This window comes from Lynx canadensis, chromosome C1 (assembly GCF_007474595.2).
Source record: "Lynx canadensis isolate LIC74 chromosome C1, mLynCan4.pri.v2, whole genome shotgun sequence".
Taxonomy (NCBI): Eukaryota; Metazoa; Chordata; class Mammalia; order Carnivora; family Felidae; genus Lynx; species Lynx canadensis.
The window spans coordinates 100,569,418-100,586,695 of NC_044310.1; the positions used below are offsets into that span (position 1 = coordinate 100,569,418).

The window sequence follows — 17,278 nt, forward strand, 5'->3', positions numbered from 1 at the left end:
CCGGGGCCGAGTCCGAGCGCCTCCAGCCGCGCCCCCCGCCCGCTCCGCCCCGCCCCGCTTTCCCCCCCGGCCCGGGTCTAGGTCCCGCCTCTCACCGCACTCCGGCGGTCCCATCCGGGCGGCAGCGGGGCGGGTTAAGCTCCTCGCAGAAAGCGGCCGAGCGGCATCCCCAGACACCCCCGGCTAGGAGCTCGGCGATCAGGTGAGGCAAAGTCCCAGGAGGCTGGAGTGACCAGCTGGAAGAGCTTTGAGTGGCGAACACGGCTTCCGCTACCGGCCGGCTCTCACCAACCACAGCCCACACGTACGTCATTTCCTCCTCGAAGGCAAAAGGAATGCCAGGCGGAAGTGGGTCGCGGAGCGGACCCGGAAGGGGCGGGTACTGTGGGTGGGTCCAAGCGGCCCGGATCCTCGTGGAGGCCCAGGTGGGTAAGGTGGGGGCCAGGCGTTCCAACCCCGTTTCTCGCGGTCCTGGCTGAGGCCTTCGGGGCACCAGCCCCAGATGAGGCGGGGGCGTTTGCGGCCGGTTGCTAGGGTGGAGGGGACCCTGAGCGACTGCGAACCTACCGATGTCCCCGGAGGCCACCTGCAATCGCCCGGGGCTGGCGCCTGCGGTAGTAGAGGTGCCGCGAGTCCAGCGGCTCTCCAGAGGATGCTCGGGCAGCATGATCCGTGTGCGGAGCCCCCTCGCTCTGTCCTGACTGAAGACTTGGGTTAGGGACGTCTGACAAGTCTGTCGCAACGTCCCAGCCCTTCAGTGCATCATAGCAGCAACGTATTTTGGGTATCTGCGGCTATACCTGGAAACAGGGATGGTAGGGGTGCGGGGGAAGGTTAGGTCATGACCTCTCTCTAAAAGGCGTCGAGATCTGTGCACGTGAGACACAAATGACCAGTGCCAAGTTGTATGGAAGGTAGTTTGAATACGGAGGCAATTGAAAAGGCTGCGAGGATTGGTCTAGCCTCAGAGGAAGTGGGCCTCAGAGAATAACACCGGTTAAAAAAAATAGGTCATGGACAATGCACGTTTTTCTAGGTGAGAGGAACAACGTGAAGAAAGCAAGGTGGCAGGACAAGGAAGGAAGCCAACTAACCTGATAGGAACCCAGTGGCAAAGAGCTAGAACAGAAAGTATCTTACATCCCTTTGCTTAGTTTCCTTGTCTGTAAAATGGGGGTAAGAATAGTACCGACTTTGAAGGTTATTCTGAAGAATTTTTTATAGGTATATTTACAATACTTTAGATGATTTTCTAAATGCCTTACATGTATTAACCCTTTTAATTCACTCAATTGTTATTTGTCATTAAACAACTACATATGTTTACTCAGGTGTATTCATTTAATACATCTCTATTTATAAGTGCCCTTTAAGTCTTGGCTGCTATAATAATATTTTTTTATTAATGAGCCAAAGGTTGCTACAAGGTTTTGAGCCTGAATGGCTGGGAGGGTTGTGTGTCTTAGAAAAAGGAACAAATGAGGGGTTCAGGAAGCAAGGTAGGTTTGGTTTTACATATGTTCAAGGAGATGCTGCAAGGTCTTTGAATGGGAATATTTCATAAGTTTTTGGAACTCTTATTTGTATTCACATATATGGACAGGAATAGAGATATAGGTGTCCCTGGGCCCAGGCATCCTATATGAAGTCTCCAAGGAAAATACTGTGGAAAGAATTGGTAGATGGCCAAAGACTACCAAGAGGACCAATTCTAGTTAAGGGGCTGGAGAAATAAGAGGAATTGGGGAAGAATTGATCAAATGGCATGGGCTAACAGCATTATCACATTGTTAATAATTCTTTTCTTGATTTTTAACTGGCTTTTGTTGGTTCTTAGGTGAGGAAAAATGAGGCCGCTAAGTGATTACTAAAAGAAAATATTAAAGAGAGCTGGCATTGATTATTTTTCTGTTAAGGTAGGCTGAAGGAGAGTGTAATCAGAAATAGTTTCTGTAGAGTTAAACCAAATGTAGAAACCAGCAACAAAACGCAGCTCCCAGAAAAAGGGTGTAGTTTCTGTTTGGTGTTGTATTTTTTAAGATGCATAGATGTTTGGGGCACTTTTCACTTTGTATCAAGACCAGAGAAGCTTGACTTATCTTCTTTACTTGTATCTTTTGTCAATAACCAGTGTTTCAGGGGCACCTGGGTGGCTCAGTTGGTTGGGCATCCAACTTTGGCTCGGGACGTGGTCTCACGGTTCATGGGTTTGAGCCCCACGTTGGGCTCTCTGCTGACAGCTCAGAGCCTGGAGCCTGCTTTGGATTCTGTGTTTCCCTCTGTCTGGCCCCTGCTCTCTCTGTGTCTTTGTTTCTCAAAAATAAATAAACATTAAAAAATTAAAAACAAAACCAGAAATCGGCCCTGGGAGGTAAGGTGAATGTGGCTCTCAGCAATCTGTTTTCATAAGACCTCTCGTGATTTGGATATGTACCTGAGTTTGAGAACCACTATGCTAGAGGATAATGTGCCATGAAGTTAAGGATTTTCTTTTACTCAACATCATATCTCTAGTATCTAGTATCTAAAATAGCACTTCTCCAGGTAGTAGGATTATAGTAATTGTTTACTGTAAATATATTCAGACTCTGTCCATCTCAGTGTAAAAACTTTGATGGCGTTTGAATGAACAGAAGTGAATTGTTGAGCTGCCTTGAGGCCATATGTCGGTTATTTGTGAGGTGGGCACGACGAGATGACCAATTTGAAACTTGAGGAATGAGGGCTTACACGTGAGTCAACAGCACATAAAAAAATGAAGATGTCCAGGTATTATGTGAATGATTTATTCAGAGTAAATAAAAGCGAAGAAGCCACAAGTTACATGCTTTAACCACACGATAAACAGTTGGTGTTTGCTGGCCTCACAGAACCCAGACACCCAAGGAACTGAGTTTTCTTTGTTTACGTGCACAGCTGCCTCACTTGTGGAACCAGACATTACGACATGGGGCTCACGAAGCAGTATCTCCGCTATGTTGCCAGTGCAGTCTTTGGCCTTATTGGCAGCCAAAAAGGTAATATTGTCTTTGTGACGCTTCGTGGTGAAAAAGGACGCTATGTGGCAGTACCAGCCTGCGAACATGTGTTCATCTGGGACTTAAGGAAAGGAGAGAAGGTAAGCCAGAAATCAATGAGGTTGATAACTGATTTATACGTATTTGAGGATGGGGAGGCAGAAGTGGGAGATTTTTGTATGTGTGTGCCCCTGGAAGAGAAGCCTTTCTTTGGGCCTAGGTAGCAAGTAACAGGTTCTATTGTGTTCTTCTGCACTAAATTCTGAAAACCACACCAAACAGCAGTTTACCTCTTAGGTATCTGTTTGTAGTATTTCCAGGTTAAGTAGTTGTCATTATTCCTGACATGTTTGGTTTTCTCTGCCAGTTCTTTATTTTTCAAGTTCTTCTACTTGGCCTCGCAACCAGTTATAAAATATTAGCCATTTAAAAGGAATATTACTCAGCTATGTTGATCAAGTCTTTTTCTCATGTATACAGATGAGGCCCAAGGTTGTTAAACTAGGTTTTGATACTTTGTGACTGAGTTCCCTAAACCTACCACTTCTGCCAAACCAAATTGAGGCGTTTTGATCTTGTCCACTTACTATGTGACTCCCAAGAGGTTAATACTTTGATGCTTGTTGCCACCCAGAGTTTCTTGGGGATAAACCATACAGCACTCTAGTGGCACACAGATTGACTTCTTTAAGATGGGGCTCAGTTAAAGTGAGGATGTTTTAATAACCCTATATGGAAAGTCATTTGGTGTTAACATAGGATAAGGATTTAGTAATTTATCACTTGGGAAACTTTCGCACATTATTATGCTAATGTAGGGCTTCGGAGAATATAATTTTACCCTTTCTTGAGTGTTTCATTGCCCAGCACAAGTAATAATTCCTCTATTAAAGAACTTGAGATGAATTGTAGAATTTTATTATCATTCATAAGAGTGATCTGGAATTATTGACGTTCTAATTTTATTGTCCCTGATTATTCCCACACTTTTCCTTTGATGACGTGTTTAACTCCTGTACATCGTTTATGATTCTTACAATTGCAGATCCTCATCCTTCAGGGACTTAAACAAGAAGTCACTTGCTTGTGTCCCTCCCCAGATGGGCTGCACTTAGCTGTTGGTTATGAGGATGGGTCTATCCGAATCTTCAGTCTCCTGAGTGGGGAAGGAAATGTGACCTTCAATGGACACAAGGCAGCCATCACTTCCCTGAAGTATGATCAGCTAGGAGGGAGACTGGCTTCTGGGTCCAAGGTGAGACTTTGAATCAGGTGCCCAGATTTTGACTTAGTAAAGGACTATAAGGCTTATGTTGAAGCTGGTTGTTCACAAAAACTGATGGGTGAAACAGTGGGTTTTTGGTGTATAGAACAGTATAGATGGTAGAAATAAAGAGAGAAGGATGAGTATGAATTGGGTGGTTCATTTTATTTCCTATCACGTTCTCTGATAAAAGCCTGTTGGTGTTTTTGGTGTTGTTTTTAATCTTTTTAATGTTTATTTTTGAGAGAGAGAGAGAGAGAGACAGGACAGAGTGTGAATGGGGGAGGGGCAGCGAGAGAGAGAGACACACAGAATTCGAAGTAGGCTCCAGGCTCTGAGCTGTCAGCACAGAGCCCGACACGGGGCTGGAACTCATAAACCATGAGATCATGACCTGAGCCAAAGTCGGATGCTTAACCGACTGAGACACCCAGGCGTCCCAAAAGCCTGTTAAATATAGGAGCAAGATGAGGGTGCCCCAGATAACTATTATATAACATCATTGTGGAAGTGCTACTTAAAACAGTACACTAGGGGAAAAACAGATGAGTCAAGGAGAGACACAGTGGTCATTCTTTGCCATTAAGTCCAATAAAGTCCACAGTCTTCAGTTTAGAAAATGCAATATAAAAGATTGCATTGACAGGGGCACCTGGGTGGCTCAGTCAGTTAAGCGGCCGACTTCGGCTCAGGTCGTGATCTTGCGGTCCGTGAGTTCAAGCCCCGCGTCGGGCTCTGTGCTGACAGCTCGGAGCCAGGAGCCTGCTTCTGTTTCTGTGTCTCCCTCTCTCTCTGCCCCTCCCCCATCGCGCTCTGTCTCTCTCTGCCTTTCAAAAATGAATAAATGTTAAAAAAAAAAAAAATTAAAGAAAAAAAGATTGCATTGACAACAGTAGGTTAAATAACAGAAAAATACTATGAAACCATACTGAAGAATGTAACAGAAGACTTGAATAGAGATACAAACCATGTTGAATGGGAAGACAAAGATGCTACTTTTTTCCATGTCACTTATATAGATAAAACAATTTAAATAAATAGCTCACAAGTTTTTGTTGTTTTTTGAGAACATGACCAAATTATTTAAAGCATGAATGGAAAACAAATGAATCAAAAACACCAGAAATTTGGGAAAGTTGAATAATAAAACAGGGCTTCAGGTTTGTTTGTTTTTTTTCAGAGTTAGATTTTTTTAGGAGGTTTCAGATACTAAATGCATTATGAAGTCATAATTTAAAATGTGTTAATCTGGCATCAATTCAAAAATAGGTAGATTATTGCAACCAAATGGGAATCCCAGACTCAAATCCACTCTCATGTTTCTAATTAGTATATTTTAAAGATAATGTTTCCGGTGTGTATAAAAATGATGAATTACTCACAAAATAGTATAGGCAATTGGCTCAGTATGTAGGGGGAAGTTTTGAATTAAAGCTTTACTTTATGCCATATGCAAAATGAGTCACAGATTAGAAACTTAAATAGTAAAGAGTGATATTTTAAGTACACTAGAAGATACACTAGAAGTAAGTATCTGCTACTAAGGTAGAAAGGGACTTTAAGCATGTCAGTAAAGAAAGAAATTACAAAGGAAAAATCAATAGATTTGAATATTTAGATTTAAAGCATTTGTACATTAAAAAAAATAGGAAACTTATTGAGAGTAAATCCTGAGTTCTCACAGGGAGAAATTTTTTTTCCTTTTATCTTCTTTGCTTTTTGTTGTATTTGTACGAGAAGATGGGTGTTAGCTGAACCTGTTGCTGTCATGGTGTACATGCACCTCAAGTTTATCCAGTGATGTATGATTGTTATTTCTCAATGAAACTGGAAAAAAAGTTAAAAGACATTGAAAAAGGGGACGTATTTAATATTTTCAGTATAGGAAGGATTAATAGCGTTCATCTCATAATAACTTTACAAACGAGCCAAAGGTAAGACCCTAAGGAGGATGAAAGACGTGACCTAGCAGTTCAAGAGAGGTACAAACGGCCAGCAATCACTGTAGAGCATGTGCAGAATTTCTTGTGAGTATTCAGAAATGCAAATCCAATAAATACTGAGACAGCATTTTTAACTTCTGAAGTTGGCAGTGGTTTTTGAGAAGCTAATAATATCCAGAGCCAAAGGGATGGGAAAACTGGCCTTGTCATTCATATCCCTGGTGGACCTACAGATTGGTGCAAGTTAAAGAGATCGCCTTGTCGCGATGAATTGCAAACTTGAAAAATAATACCTTTTAACCCAAGAATTTCCCTTTTTAGTATTCTGATCTGAGGTATATACAAAGATTTCTGTGCAAGAATGTTCGTTTCCACATATTTATGATAGAAATTTGGGAACTACCTAAGTAGTTAAAACAAAAAATTTTAAATGGGTTATGGTATATCCTTAGGATTGATTATTATATGATCATTGAAAACGAGAACAGTCTGGAGGGATGTGGAAAAATGGAAATATTTTAAGTGAAAAAAGTTGGGGGGGTTATAAAATGTTACCAATAACATGATCCCAGTTTTCTAAAAATAACCTGGATGTTGGAGTGGAACATTATAAAACAGCATACCTGCAACAGTGGTTACATCTGGGTGGTGGAATTAACTGGTGTTTATTCCCTCTGTACTTTTTTGTATGCATTTCCAGATTTTCTACAGTTTTCTGTTATATCACCTTTGCAGTAAAAATACTACATCCTATTGTTTCTCAAGGCACTGTGGTAAAGAAAATTCTTCTGTATTATCTGATCCCTTTAGGACACAGATACTATCGTATGGGATGTGATCAATGAAAGTGGCCTCTACCGTCTGAAGGGGCACAAGGACGCCGTGACACAAGCATTGTTTCTACGAGAAAAGAATCTACTAGTTACTAGGTAAAGAAATAACAGTTTCGTTTCCAGTTCTTTCCTATGTGAATGCATCAGAGAGGGTTTCAAAGAGGAAATGTGCCTCATTCCTTCCTCATTTCTCTGCACTCTCCTCAGGCTCATGTGCTCGCTTCCTCCTTTGCCCTCTGCATTCCTCTGTCCTTCCCTCTTTTCCCCAGTGGTATCATAGAACCTATCCAGAGTTGTTTCTAGCATTTTTAAAGTATCTTTTCTGATTTGTTATTGTTATCCCCTGGCATTAGCTTTTCTGTGTTCCTTAAACCTTGACATGCCTTTCATAGACTGAGCTGTCTGCTTTCTGGATCCCTAGAAAGTCAGGAAAGCAGAATGTGGAGCAGTGGGCTGGTGTAAATACCAAGTGCTTGAATTCCTGCCTGCCTTTTGAGAACAGACGTGCTCTATACGTAACCCTTCTGAACGTCTCTTAGGTTGAGCCATTTGAAATTTCCGTTTGTGTAGGTCAAACATGATATCCGCCATTTCGTATGGCTCAACCTTCTATAATAATTATTGGTCCTGAGGAATGGCCACCCAGGGAAGTTTGGGATCCTAAGGTTTGCCAGCAGTAACTAGAAGAACTTTAGTAATGACTCAGAAGCAGTTGTGAAGGAGCACTGAATGGCATACCATTGGTGGGTTAGTTCCTGTGGGATGGCACATTGGTGTATCTTGTTAGATAACACAAGTTCTATGAGAGAACGACTAAGGTTCCGCTAGAATTGTACCCTTTATAGCTCAGTGAACAGTTGACCCTTGAACAACAGATTTGAATTGGGCCGGTCCACTTATCCGTGTGTTGTTTCCAATAAATAGAGTACTGTAAATGTGTTTTCTCTTATGATTTCTTAATATTTTCTTTTCTCTAGCCTTGTTGTGAGAATGCATATTACATACAACGTAAGTGTTAAGCAGCTGTTTATGTTATTGGTCAACAGTAGGCTGTATGTAAGTAGTGTTTTGGGGGAGTCAAAGTTGTATGTTGATTTTTGACTCCACTGGGGTGAGGGAGCTGGTACCCCCTAGCCCCCTCATTGTACAGGGGTCAACTGTTAAAAAAGAAAAAAGGAAATAACACAGTGAGGTGGGATTTTATACGAAAGACTTCATAAATTGGGTTTTTTGTCTTTTGGTTTTTTTCCAGTTTGGTCTTGAAGGAGAATTATTTTGGATTTATATTAGTGAAGAAGCAGGGAAGAGGTGTTTGAGGCAGGAGAAGTAGAGCTCGTTGGCAGGGAGACTCAGAAGCCAATTAACGAGAGGTTTTGAAAATGGTGCTGAAGAATTTGATTTTGATTCTATAGAGAACCTGGAGCTAGTGTAAGTTCAAAAAGTTGTGATTATCTGATAGTAGTTTATTGGATGTAATGAAGGAACGGGAACGGACAAAGAGATCAGATGAAAAGCTATGAAAATAATTCAGGCAGTAGAACTGAAATTCAGGCTTGTGTACAGAAATGAATTCCAAGGAGTAAAGGCCTCACAGAGGCGGCATAGAGACCAGCTGGAAGCGGGAGATGGGGGAGCAGAAGAGATCCGAGGTATTTCTGTGTCAGACAGCTGACAGAAGGAAAAGGTTAATGCTGCCATGCTCGAAATGGTGGGCCACAGGTCCATCACACAGGTGATATGTGCCTCATCACTCTGAATTCAAGGTTATTTTTGTGCTCGCAGGTGCAACGTGGTATTTTGTACCTAATAGCCACATGGAGTTAGATTTTTTTCCTCAAAAAAAGGAGGAGTAGGGGCACCTGGGTGGCTCAGTGGGTTGAGCATCCAACCTTGGCTCAGGTCATGATCTCATGGTCCGTGGGTTCATGCCCCATGTCAGGCTCTGTGCTAATAGCTCAGAGCCTGAAGCCTGCTTCGGATTCTGTGTCTCCCTCTCTCTGACCCTCCCCTGTTCATGCTCTGTCTCTGTCTCAAAAATAAATAAACATTAAAAAAAACTAAAAAAAAAAAAGAGGAGGAGTAGCATTAGACATGTTGCTGTATTTTTTTGAAGGCAACAAATGAGTCCTTGATGTCCTGTTTACTGATTTTCCTCATAAAATTTTTCTCGTTTCTTTTTTTAGTGGGAAAGATACCCTGGTGAAATGGTGGGACCTTGACACCCAGCACTGCTTTAAAACGATGGTTGGCCACCGAACCGAGGTACATGTAGGGTCACGGGCCCAGGGAAAGAATGGCAAGGCAGAAAGAAAAGATGGTGTTCTCTCCTGCTTTGTTTTTACTGCTCCCAGTAATCCTTGCATGCTGTCCCGAGAGACAGAGAGGTTGGTGCGGTGGAGGAAGTGCCGGCCGTGGGAGCAGATACAGCTGCTTCGGGATTTAGTAAAGATTGGCCTTGGATAGGTTTTTAACCCACGAATAGGAGTTTCATTGCTTCGAAGTAATGTGTCCACCTTTATGATTGTAGGGGAGTTTAATGACACTGTACAGTGCCTGGTCCGGTGACACATAAACAGCAAACGTGGCCATTTTAAGAGTCACCTGAACATACATATTTTCAGTGAAGAGCAGGGAGTATTTTAGATCGTTGTATCCTCCTCCATGTTTTGTTCTTACCAGGCTTTCAAAAACATACCTGGAGGGGCGCCTGGGTGGCGCAGTCGGTTAAGCGTCCGACTTCAGCCAGGTCACGATCTCACGGTCCGTGAGTTCGAGCCCCGCGTCAGGCTCTGGGCTGATGGCTCGGAGCCTGGAGCCTGTTTCCGATTCTGTGTCTCCCTCTCTCTCTGCCCCTCCCCCGTTCATGCTCTGTCTCTGTCTGTCCCAAAAATAAATAAAAACGTTGAAAAAAAATTTAAAAAAAAAAACAAAACAAAAACATACCTGGAATTAATGATGATGAAAAGCAAATTAGATTCTTGGTTGACTCGCAACAATATTGTTCTTAGATGTTTGAGGCTGAAAATTATACAGTAGACATCAGTGGGGGTACCTTTTATTTGCAAGGCACTACTGAAACAAAGAAGTACCAGACTTAAAATCGTCCTTTGAGTGGATTCTAGTTAGATCGATTTGTGCTGAACAGCCATTATGTAAATTTAAGGGTAGGAAATTACAGAGAAACTTCTAGTTACTGCATGAACAACGGTTCTACCACAGACCACTTTTTCTTTCCAAAGGTGAGAATTTCTTTCAGTATTTTGAAAAGATTACCTTAATATTAGCTTTGTAAATTCCAAAGGGATTTCGCTACAGATAGTATACTTAGACTTTTGGAATGCCACATCATATATCCTGGAATGTCTTAAAAATCCTGTTTGATCTTTTTATACCCTGTAGGTGTGGGGGTTGGTTCTCGTGTCAGAAGAAAAGCGACTCATCACTGGGTCTTCCGACAGTGAGCTGAGGGCGTGGGACATAGCCTACCTACAGGAGGTAATTGCTTTTCTGATTATGGGCAGTGCTGTGTTTTAGCAGTGTCATGGGCTCATCGAATTTAGAATCAGATGTAATCATTGAGTTCTTCTCATTGTACTAGAAGGAATTCTATCACTGATAACTTCCAACTCCTAAACAGATATTTTTTTTCTTCATTATTAGTGCCATTGCCCTAATTCATTTGAGCTTGAGGAAAGATAATTTTAAGTTACACCTTCTGGTAATGCTAATCTTTTACTTTGTGGAACTCTTAGCACAAAATTCCTGGACCTTTGGGTGTCTGTGGGTGGACTTAAGAATATGTGTGGCCCTTTCCCCTCGGACAAAAATCTGTGTAAAATTTCCATGTGTTTATAAAAATATATTCTGAGAAGATCTGTTACTTTCTCAGATCCCTAAAGATTTTGTATGGAAAAAAGTTTATGGACCTCAGATTTAGCTGGAGTTAGATGTGGAGTGTTGTGTTCAGTAGCTGTTCTGGTGGGTTCTACTGCAGTAGTCTAGGCTGTATCTTTGCTTCTTTAAAGGAGAACATATAACCTCTGTAGGTTTTATTGCCTCTGTCGTTCTCGATTCCAGACTTGAATCTTTCCTCCATAATATGGTGGTAGTTCTTTCACCTAAGAAGGTTTTAAAGTTAATGAAGAGTCAGTCACCGTTTTTTTTTTTTAATTTTAGATTAAGTTAATAACTTATTAGCTATAGTCTGTATATTTCAGAAAGTTATTGGAGATAGGATAGTGAACACTTTTGTTTGCATTTGCTATAGTCAGTTTTTAAAATATTCTAGAATAAACGTCCTACCATTGAAGAGGTTTGATCAAAGAGAACCTGAAATGGAAGTTACCGGTGGCCATGAGGATAGGTTTCTAAGTCATTAGGGCTGGGACACATTATTTCAGCTTTTATTTTCCCATTTTTATAAAACAGATGGATGACCTAGAAGAACCAGAGCCCAAGAAAAGCAGAGGGTCTCCTCCTGGGATACAGGATACACCTGAGCCTCGGGATGGTACCCTGGAGACAGATGAAACTCCTGAGGACGTAATTCTTTTTTCTTTTTGTTTCTAAGCTTCATTTGAATTGAGTCGTGGGAACAATGAGAATTGGAGATTTTTTAATTTAAAAATTTGCAGTTCTCATCATTTCAGGAAATACCTTTGTCACCCGCATTTCTTAGAATCGTATCTTTTCAGAGGTTTGACAGAACTTGCATTTAACCTTCACCTTCTCCTTTGCTTCTTCCGTAGCGCATCCTTACGTGCAGAAAAGCTGGTTCCATCATGCGGGAGGGCAGGGACAGAGTCGTGAACCTTGCCGTAGACAGGACGGGCAGGATTCTAGCTTGCCACGTGAGTACCAGTCGTCAGAGAAAACAATAGGGATGGGCTGTTCCCTCTCAGAGACCGTGCTTGTTTCACATCCAGTGCAGAGACTGCGTTTCCCCCAGTTGTGTTAACAGTTCTGTATGTGCTGCTGTGTAGACTTAGGATCCCTAGCTTCTATTAGCATAACACAGTCATAGTTACTGTGATGGTCCTTATCGTTAGCGAGCATTAGTGTGTGCTTTCTAAGCAGTTTAATGGCATTAGCTTCCTCTTTGGTCTTGAGAGCAATGCTGTGATAGGAAGCGGTATTCCCACTTTACACACGAACCAACAATCCCAGAGAGAGGGAGTTGTCCCAGCTAATACAACCAGTAAGTCCTGAAGGAACATTCTTGTTTAGGTCTTAGTGAGAAAAAGCTACATTACAAATTGCCTTTCCTGGACTCACGTCAACTTTCACCTTTCTAGGGAACCGATTCTGTGCTAGAAGTGTTCTGCATCCTTTCCAAAGCAGAAGTTCAGAAGAAAATGGATAAGAAGATGAAAAAAGCTAGAAAGAAAGCAAAGTTAGTTTTTTTAAAAATATGTACTACTAATAAAATATCTTGGGTGGGTCACATAGCCCTGATAGAAAAACTTCTTTAAGGAAGTGATTACCCTGCTAGCGATTACTGTTAAAAGCTAGAGAAGATTTTGTGTAGCACTGATAGTCCAAATTTTAAATTTCTGCTCCACGGTACAACTTCATAGTACATTCCTGAGTCTTGAACTCAGAGCCATACAGAACTACAAAAGCTGTACAGATTTCGTAAAAATAGCTTGTAAATGATTTTGTTCTCAGGCTGGCAGGTGTCTTCAGTGACAGCAGCCCATACAGAACGAAGCTGGGTTGCATAATGCTAACAGTGGAGGTCATGAGGAGAAAGACTGTAGCAATGACATTTGGGGGCAAAATAACCTTGGAATAGGTTGTTATAATAACCACAGTAACTGTTTCCTCAATGGTTGAAATTTAGCAAGGCTCAAAGGAAAAGACACCTGACTTGGCAAATTTTTTGAGACCTCTGGTTTATCTGACATTGTTAGATTGATAGGTACAGGTTAGTGGATCTTGTAAAAAGTTCTGAAGTAAAGAAAGTTTACTAGAAACATATCATTGGGATAGTTTGAATTACAAAGACTTGGCCCAGGAAATTTTATGGGCCGTTGCCTTCAGAATCCATTTATTGAGGGTACCTGTTAAATGGAATAAAACTTTGTATTTATGACACTGTAGTTTACAAAGCACTTCTGCATACACTATGTTGTCTAATTCTCACGGTAATCCTGTGGTTAAGTGACTCCCAGGATCACACAGAACTTGACTCAAGTAATTGCAAAGATTCTTCTAGAAAAGTAGTAGCATGATAGTCTTTTTCCCCCCTCTCTAGATTAAATTCTTCCAAAGGGGAGGAGGAAGACCTTGAAGTCAATGTTGAAATGACTCTGCAAGATGAAATCCAACGGGTGACTAATATCAAAACTTCTGCCAAAATCAAGTGAGTAAAAATAAAGTATCTGAAGTACTTGAAAGTAGCATTGTAGAAATATTGTGCTACAAAGTTGTGTTAGCTTTTTCATGCTATTTGTAAGCAGCCTAGAGGAATTATATATTTGGAGACAGTGATCATGGGATACCTGCCCTCACCATGGGCCAATTATTCATCATCTCATATTTGTTTTATTAGAATAACCTTTTCTATTTGTTTAGTCTTCTTTCCTGCTGCTATTTAGAAAGAAAAACATGTGCCCTATGTTCCAAAAGGATTTAAGGTCACTTAAAAAATTATACACACAAAAGCAAGTTATATGTCGGATTCAGTATCTGAGCCCAGGTTTCTTTGACTTAACAGCCTATGCTCAATGACTGTCCAATTCTCAGAGCACTTTTTGTAAAATTCTTTACAGTTGCTCAAATGTCTTAGGTTGAGGACACGGTGAAGCCGTTCTACTAGAAAACATTCACCTTGTGAGCGAAGATGGTAGCTAGAACATTTATGAATTATTTTCTCATGCAGATCCTTTGACTTGATTCACTCGCCTCAAGGAGAGTTGAAGGCGGTCTTCCTGCTGCAGAACAACTTGGTGGAGTCCTATTCGCTGAGCCCATCTGCATCTGCTCCTCAGGCTGTGAGGACGAGCAGAATCACCCTCGGGGGTCATCGCAGCGATGTGCGGACTCTGTCTTTCAGCTCAGACAACATTGCTATCCTTTCAGCGGCGGCAGAGTCCGTGAAGATATGGAATAGGTTTGTGAACTGGTGCTCTCCATAGCTTTATCCAGTCGTGTGATTTTCCCCGTGAATTAGGTTTAAGTATGCTTTTTTGTTTTTAAGTTTAGTTATGTATTTTGAGAGAGAGAGAGACAGAGCAGCACAGAGCCTGACATGGGGCTTGATCTTACGAACCATGAGATCATGACCTGAGCCAAGATCAAGAGTCGGACGCTCAACTGACTGAGCCATCCAGGCCCCCCAGACTTGAGTACTCTTGATGGTTGGTTGTTAGTCTCTTTAGGCCCTACCTACAGTTCCCTCAGAACGTATTTTAACTGTAGGCGTATGGAGTTTAGAGTGGGAAAAGTTGCCTTTTTAAATTGGTGCCCAAAAAATGCAAGCTTATTCCATGTGTGAAGCTTGTCGCTGTACTTGGCTCGAGGAAAATGCACAAACGTGCTGCCTGTTCCTTCAGTTCTAATAGGCTGTTAGGGCTGCCCAGTATTTTGACTGCAATTTCTCATTCCTGACTTTCCTAGATGACTATTCTATACCTTTTGTCTCCTCAAACCCCAGACACCCCTAGCACCTATAAGCTAGTGAGCTTGCTTCCTAGTTCACTAAAAAAACGGAATCCTAGAAAACGTTCACATGCTCCCAGCATATCTGCCAACTAGGCTGCATCTACACCCACATAATCCGGCTTCCCTCCTGTTACCATGGTGGCGCTTCTAACCAGAATTCCCCACGACGTGTACCTGAGGTTCTTCCTCTGCTCCCTCGAGCACTGGTCCTCCTCCTCCACCTGTAACGTGCCTGCTCTACCGGATCGTTCCCCTCAGCCTACAGATATGCTCTAATATCTCCCGTCTCAAAAGTAATGCCCCGTTTCCTGCTCAGTCTCTCCAGAGCCAGCCCATCCTCTGGTTTCTTTTCTCCATTCTGTCTCCATTCTCCATTAGGCCTTTCCCCACTGTCTCGCCACAGCAGCTCTTGTCACCTCATCACTGATCTTCATGTTTCTGAATCCCGTGACCCAAGAGCTTCATGTGACACTCTCTCCTTGAATTGATAACTTCCTTGGACTCTCATTACTTCCTCTTCCTCTGCTGGCTGTTCCCTCTGTCTGTGCCGGGTCCTTCTTACCTTTCTGACCTCCAAGTGTCTGACTACTTCCAGGGCAGAGTCTTTGGACCTTTTCTCGGTCTACAGTCACTTTACGCTGCTTTCTCTGTACTCACCATGCATAAATGTTTCTCTAGCTTTAGCCTCTCCCTGAACAGCAGACCCTTACATTTAAGTAAGATGGATGTCTAATTGGGCATGTCAAGGTTTTATGTCCCAAACCATGCTTGTGATCCTGTTTCTCTGACAGCCTACCCACCTGCTCAGGGCCATTCCCCCATCCCCGGCCCCATTCACTAGCGGGTCCTGTCAGCTCTACTGTCGGGACATGGCCAGCATCTGACCACATGTTATCACCTGTGTGGCCACCACCAGCCCCATCCGCTGTCCTTCCTCCCCGGGGTTGTCGCGATAGCTTCCTGACGGGTCTCCCTGCCGTGTGCCTCACCCTCTGCGGTCTCTCCACACAGCCACCAGAGTGCTCACAAACCTCCCCTCTGACTCCACTCCCGTTCTGCTGCCCTAGAGCTTGCTGGCCTGTTGTCATCCCCTAAACGCAGCAAGAACGTGCCCCTGTGGTGGCGGTTGTGCTCCTGGTCTTTGTGCCTGGAACCATCTTCCCCATTATATACAGGCTTTCTCCCTGTCTTCTCACCAAATGACAGTCCTGCCCTCGACCAGGACGCCCTCCTCCTCCCTTCTGACCAGCATGGTTTCTCCGGGACACCTGCCAGCACTGGATAGGCCAGCATGTGGCTGCCTCGTTCCTAAAGAATGTTCGGGTTTATGAGGTTCAGGACCTCTTTTCTGTTCAACACACTGTTATATTGCCAGCACCTAGAATAGCATTTGGCATTCAGTAAGTTGTTGATTGAAGTGGGCATTTGATGTTTATCTGTTGAATGGATGAATGCTTATGGTCCAATAAAATGAACTTTACTTGCAGTGATATTAATATGCTAATTCAGCCTATAATCCTCTGGGCTCACGTCTTTATGGTGGCACATCGGGCTCCGTTGAGCCCAGCACATGCCCTGCTGTTACATAATCTCTGTTCTTTAGGATTAGGAGGCCCCTACACAAAAAATAAAGTTAGGTGCCATGTAATTTTTTTCTCTTGACTATAATTAGGTTTGAGCCAAAGTCTGTGGCTAGGTGTGTATTGAACGTACGCATTGACCTCTAAGATGGGGAGGCAGGTTTCTTAATGTGTGAGTTCTTTATTCCTTCTTTCCCACAGGGCCACGCTACAGTGCATTCGCACCATGACCTGTGAATACGCGCTTTGCTCGTTCTTCGTACCTGGTGACAGGCAGGTGGTCGTAGGAACAAAGGTAAACAGACTTCTCGCACTCTGGAGGCTCTTCTCAATATTCTTAAAGTTGTTTGAGAATTCTGGCTCCTGTTTTTGCACAGAACAGGAATGTATTAGAAATGTATTAGAGCTGGATGATATGTGAAGGTTGGTAGTTGGTTCCCCTTTTTTTTTTTTTGAGGGGTTTTCTTTTTAGTTGTAGGTTCTTTATTTTATAAAAAAAATCAAACCTTACGTTATGAGTAATAAAATTACAATCGCGACCTTGAGATCACTGTCCGTGTTTTGGTGATCGGCCTTTCACGCATCTTTTTATGAGCACCTACGTAGTTGTTTTAAGAAGACTAATGATAAAATATACAAAGTACTTAGTGTCATGCTTGGTAGATGGAAGCATTCAATGGAGACAGACTGACTAGTCCTCATTCCCAGTTGCTAATCAGATTGGAAGATAGACATGCAGGAATGAGCAGACACAGATTTGGGTTCAGATTCTCCCCCTTTTTAGAACAGGTAATTTGGAGCAAAGTCACCAAACTTCTCTTAGTGTGTTTCCTTATCTGTATAATAGGATGGTGACACTTGTTTTTTGACAGTGGCTTTTGCACTAGATGGGACTACGTCTGAGTGCTAGATTTTCCACCTGCTAGCTGTGAGAACTTTGGACATTACTTACTCCTGTAAGTCTTGGTTTTCTCAT

At 42.5% G+C, this 17,278-nt stretch overlaps 2 protein-coding genes across 3 annotated transcripts in view; one reads left to right on the forward strand and one right to left on the reverse strand.

Moving 5' to 3' along the window:
- The window catches only part of GDAP2 (ganglioside induced differentiation associated protein 2), a 62,594-nt gene extending 62,315 nt beyond the window's left edge, over positions 1 to 279 (reverse strand). Inside the window, exon 1 of the mRNA XM_030323820.2 lies at positions 96 to 279. The gene's annotated coding sequence lies outside the window, so the exon portion shown is untranslated. The remainder of the gene's footprint in view (positions 1 to 95) is intronic.
- WDR3 (WD repeat domain 3) overlaps positions 226 to 17,278 on the forward strand; it is a 31,496-nt gene continuing 14,443 nt past the window's right edge. Inside the window, exons 1-12 of one of the 2 annotated variants that reach the window (XM_030323819.1) lie at positions 226 to 304; positions 2,917 to 3,118; positions 4,063 to 4,272; positions 7,035 to 7,153; positions 9,241 to 9,319; positions 10,457 to 10,552; positions 11,486 to 11,599; positions 11,806 to 11,907; positions 12,352 to 12,449; positions 13,314 to 13,421; positions 13,941 to 14,171; positions 16,504 to 16,597. In XM_030323819.1, the coding sequence (XP_030179679.1) occupies positions 2,948 to 3,118; positions 4,063 to 4,272; positions 7,035 to 7,153; positions 9,241 to 9,319; positions 10,457 to 10,552; positions 11,486 to 11,599; positions 11,806 to 11,907; positions 12,352 to 12,449; positions 13,314 to 13,421; positions 13,941 to 14,171; positions 16,504 to 16,597 (1,422 nt within the window). In that variant the 5' untranslated portion in view covers positions 226 to 304; positions 2,917 to 2,947. Of the gene's footprint in view, positions 305 to 372; positions 426 to 2,916; positions 3,119 to 4,062; positions 4,273 to 7,034; positions 7,154 to 9,240; positions 9,320 to 10,456; positions 10,553 to 11,485; positions 11,600 to 11,805; positions 11,908 to 12,351; positions 12,450 to 13,313; positions 13,422 to 13,940; positions 14,172 to 16,503; positions 16,598 to 17,278 lie in introns of those variants that run through there. The other variant, XM_032594370.1, reaches the window with a different exon arrangement.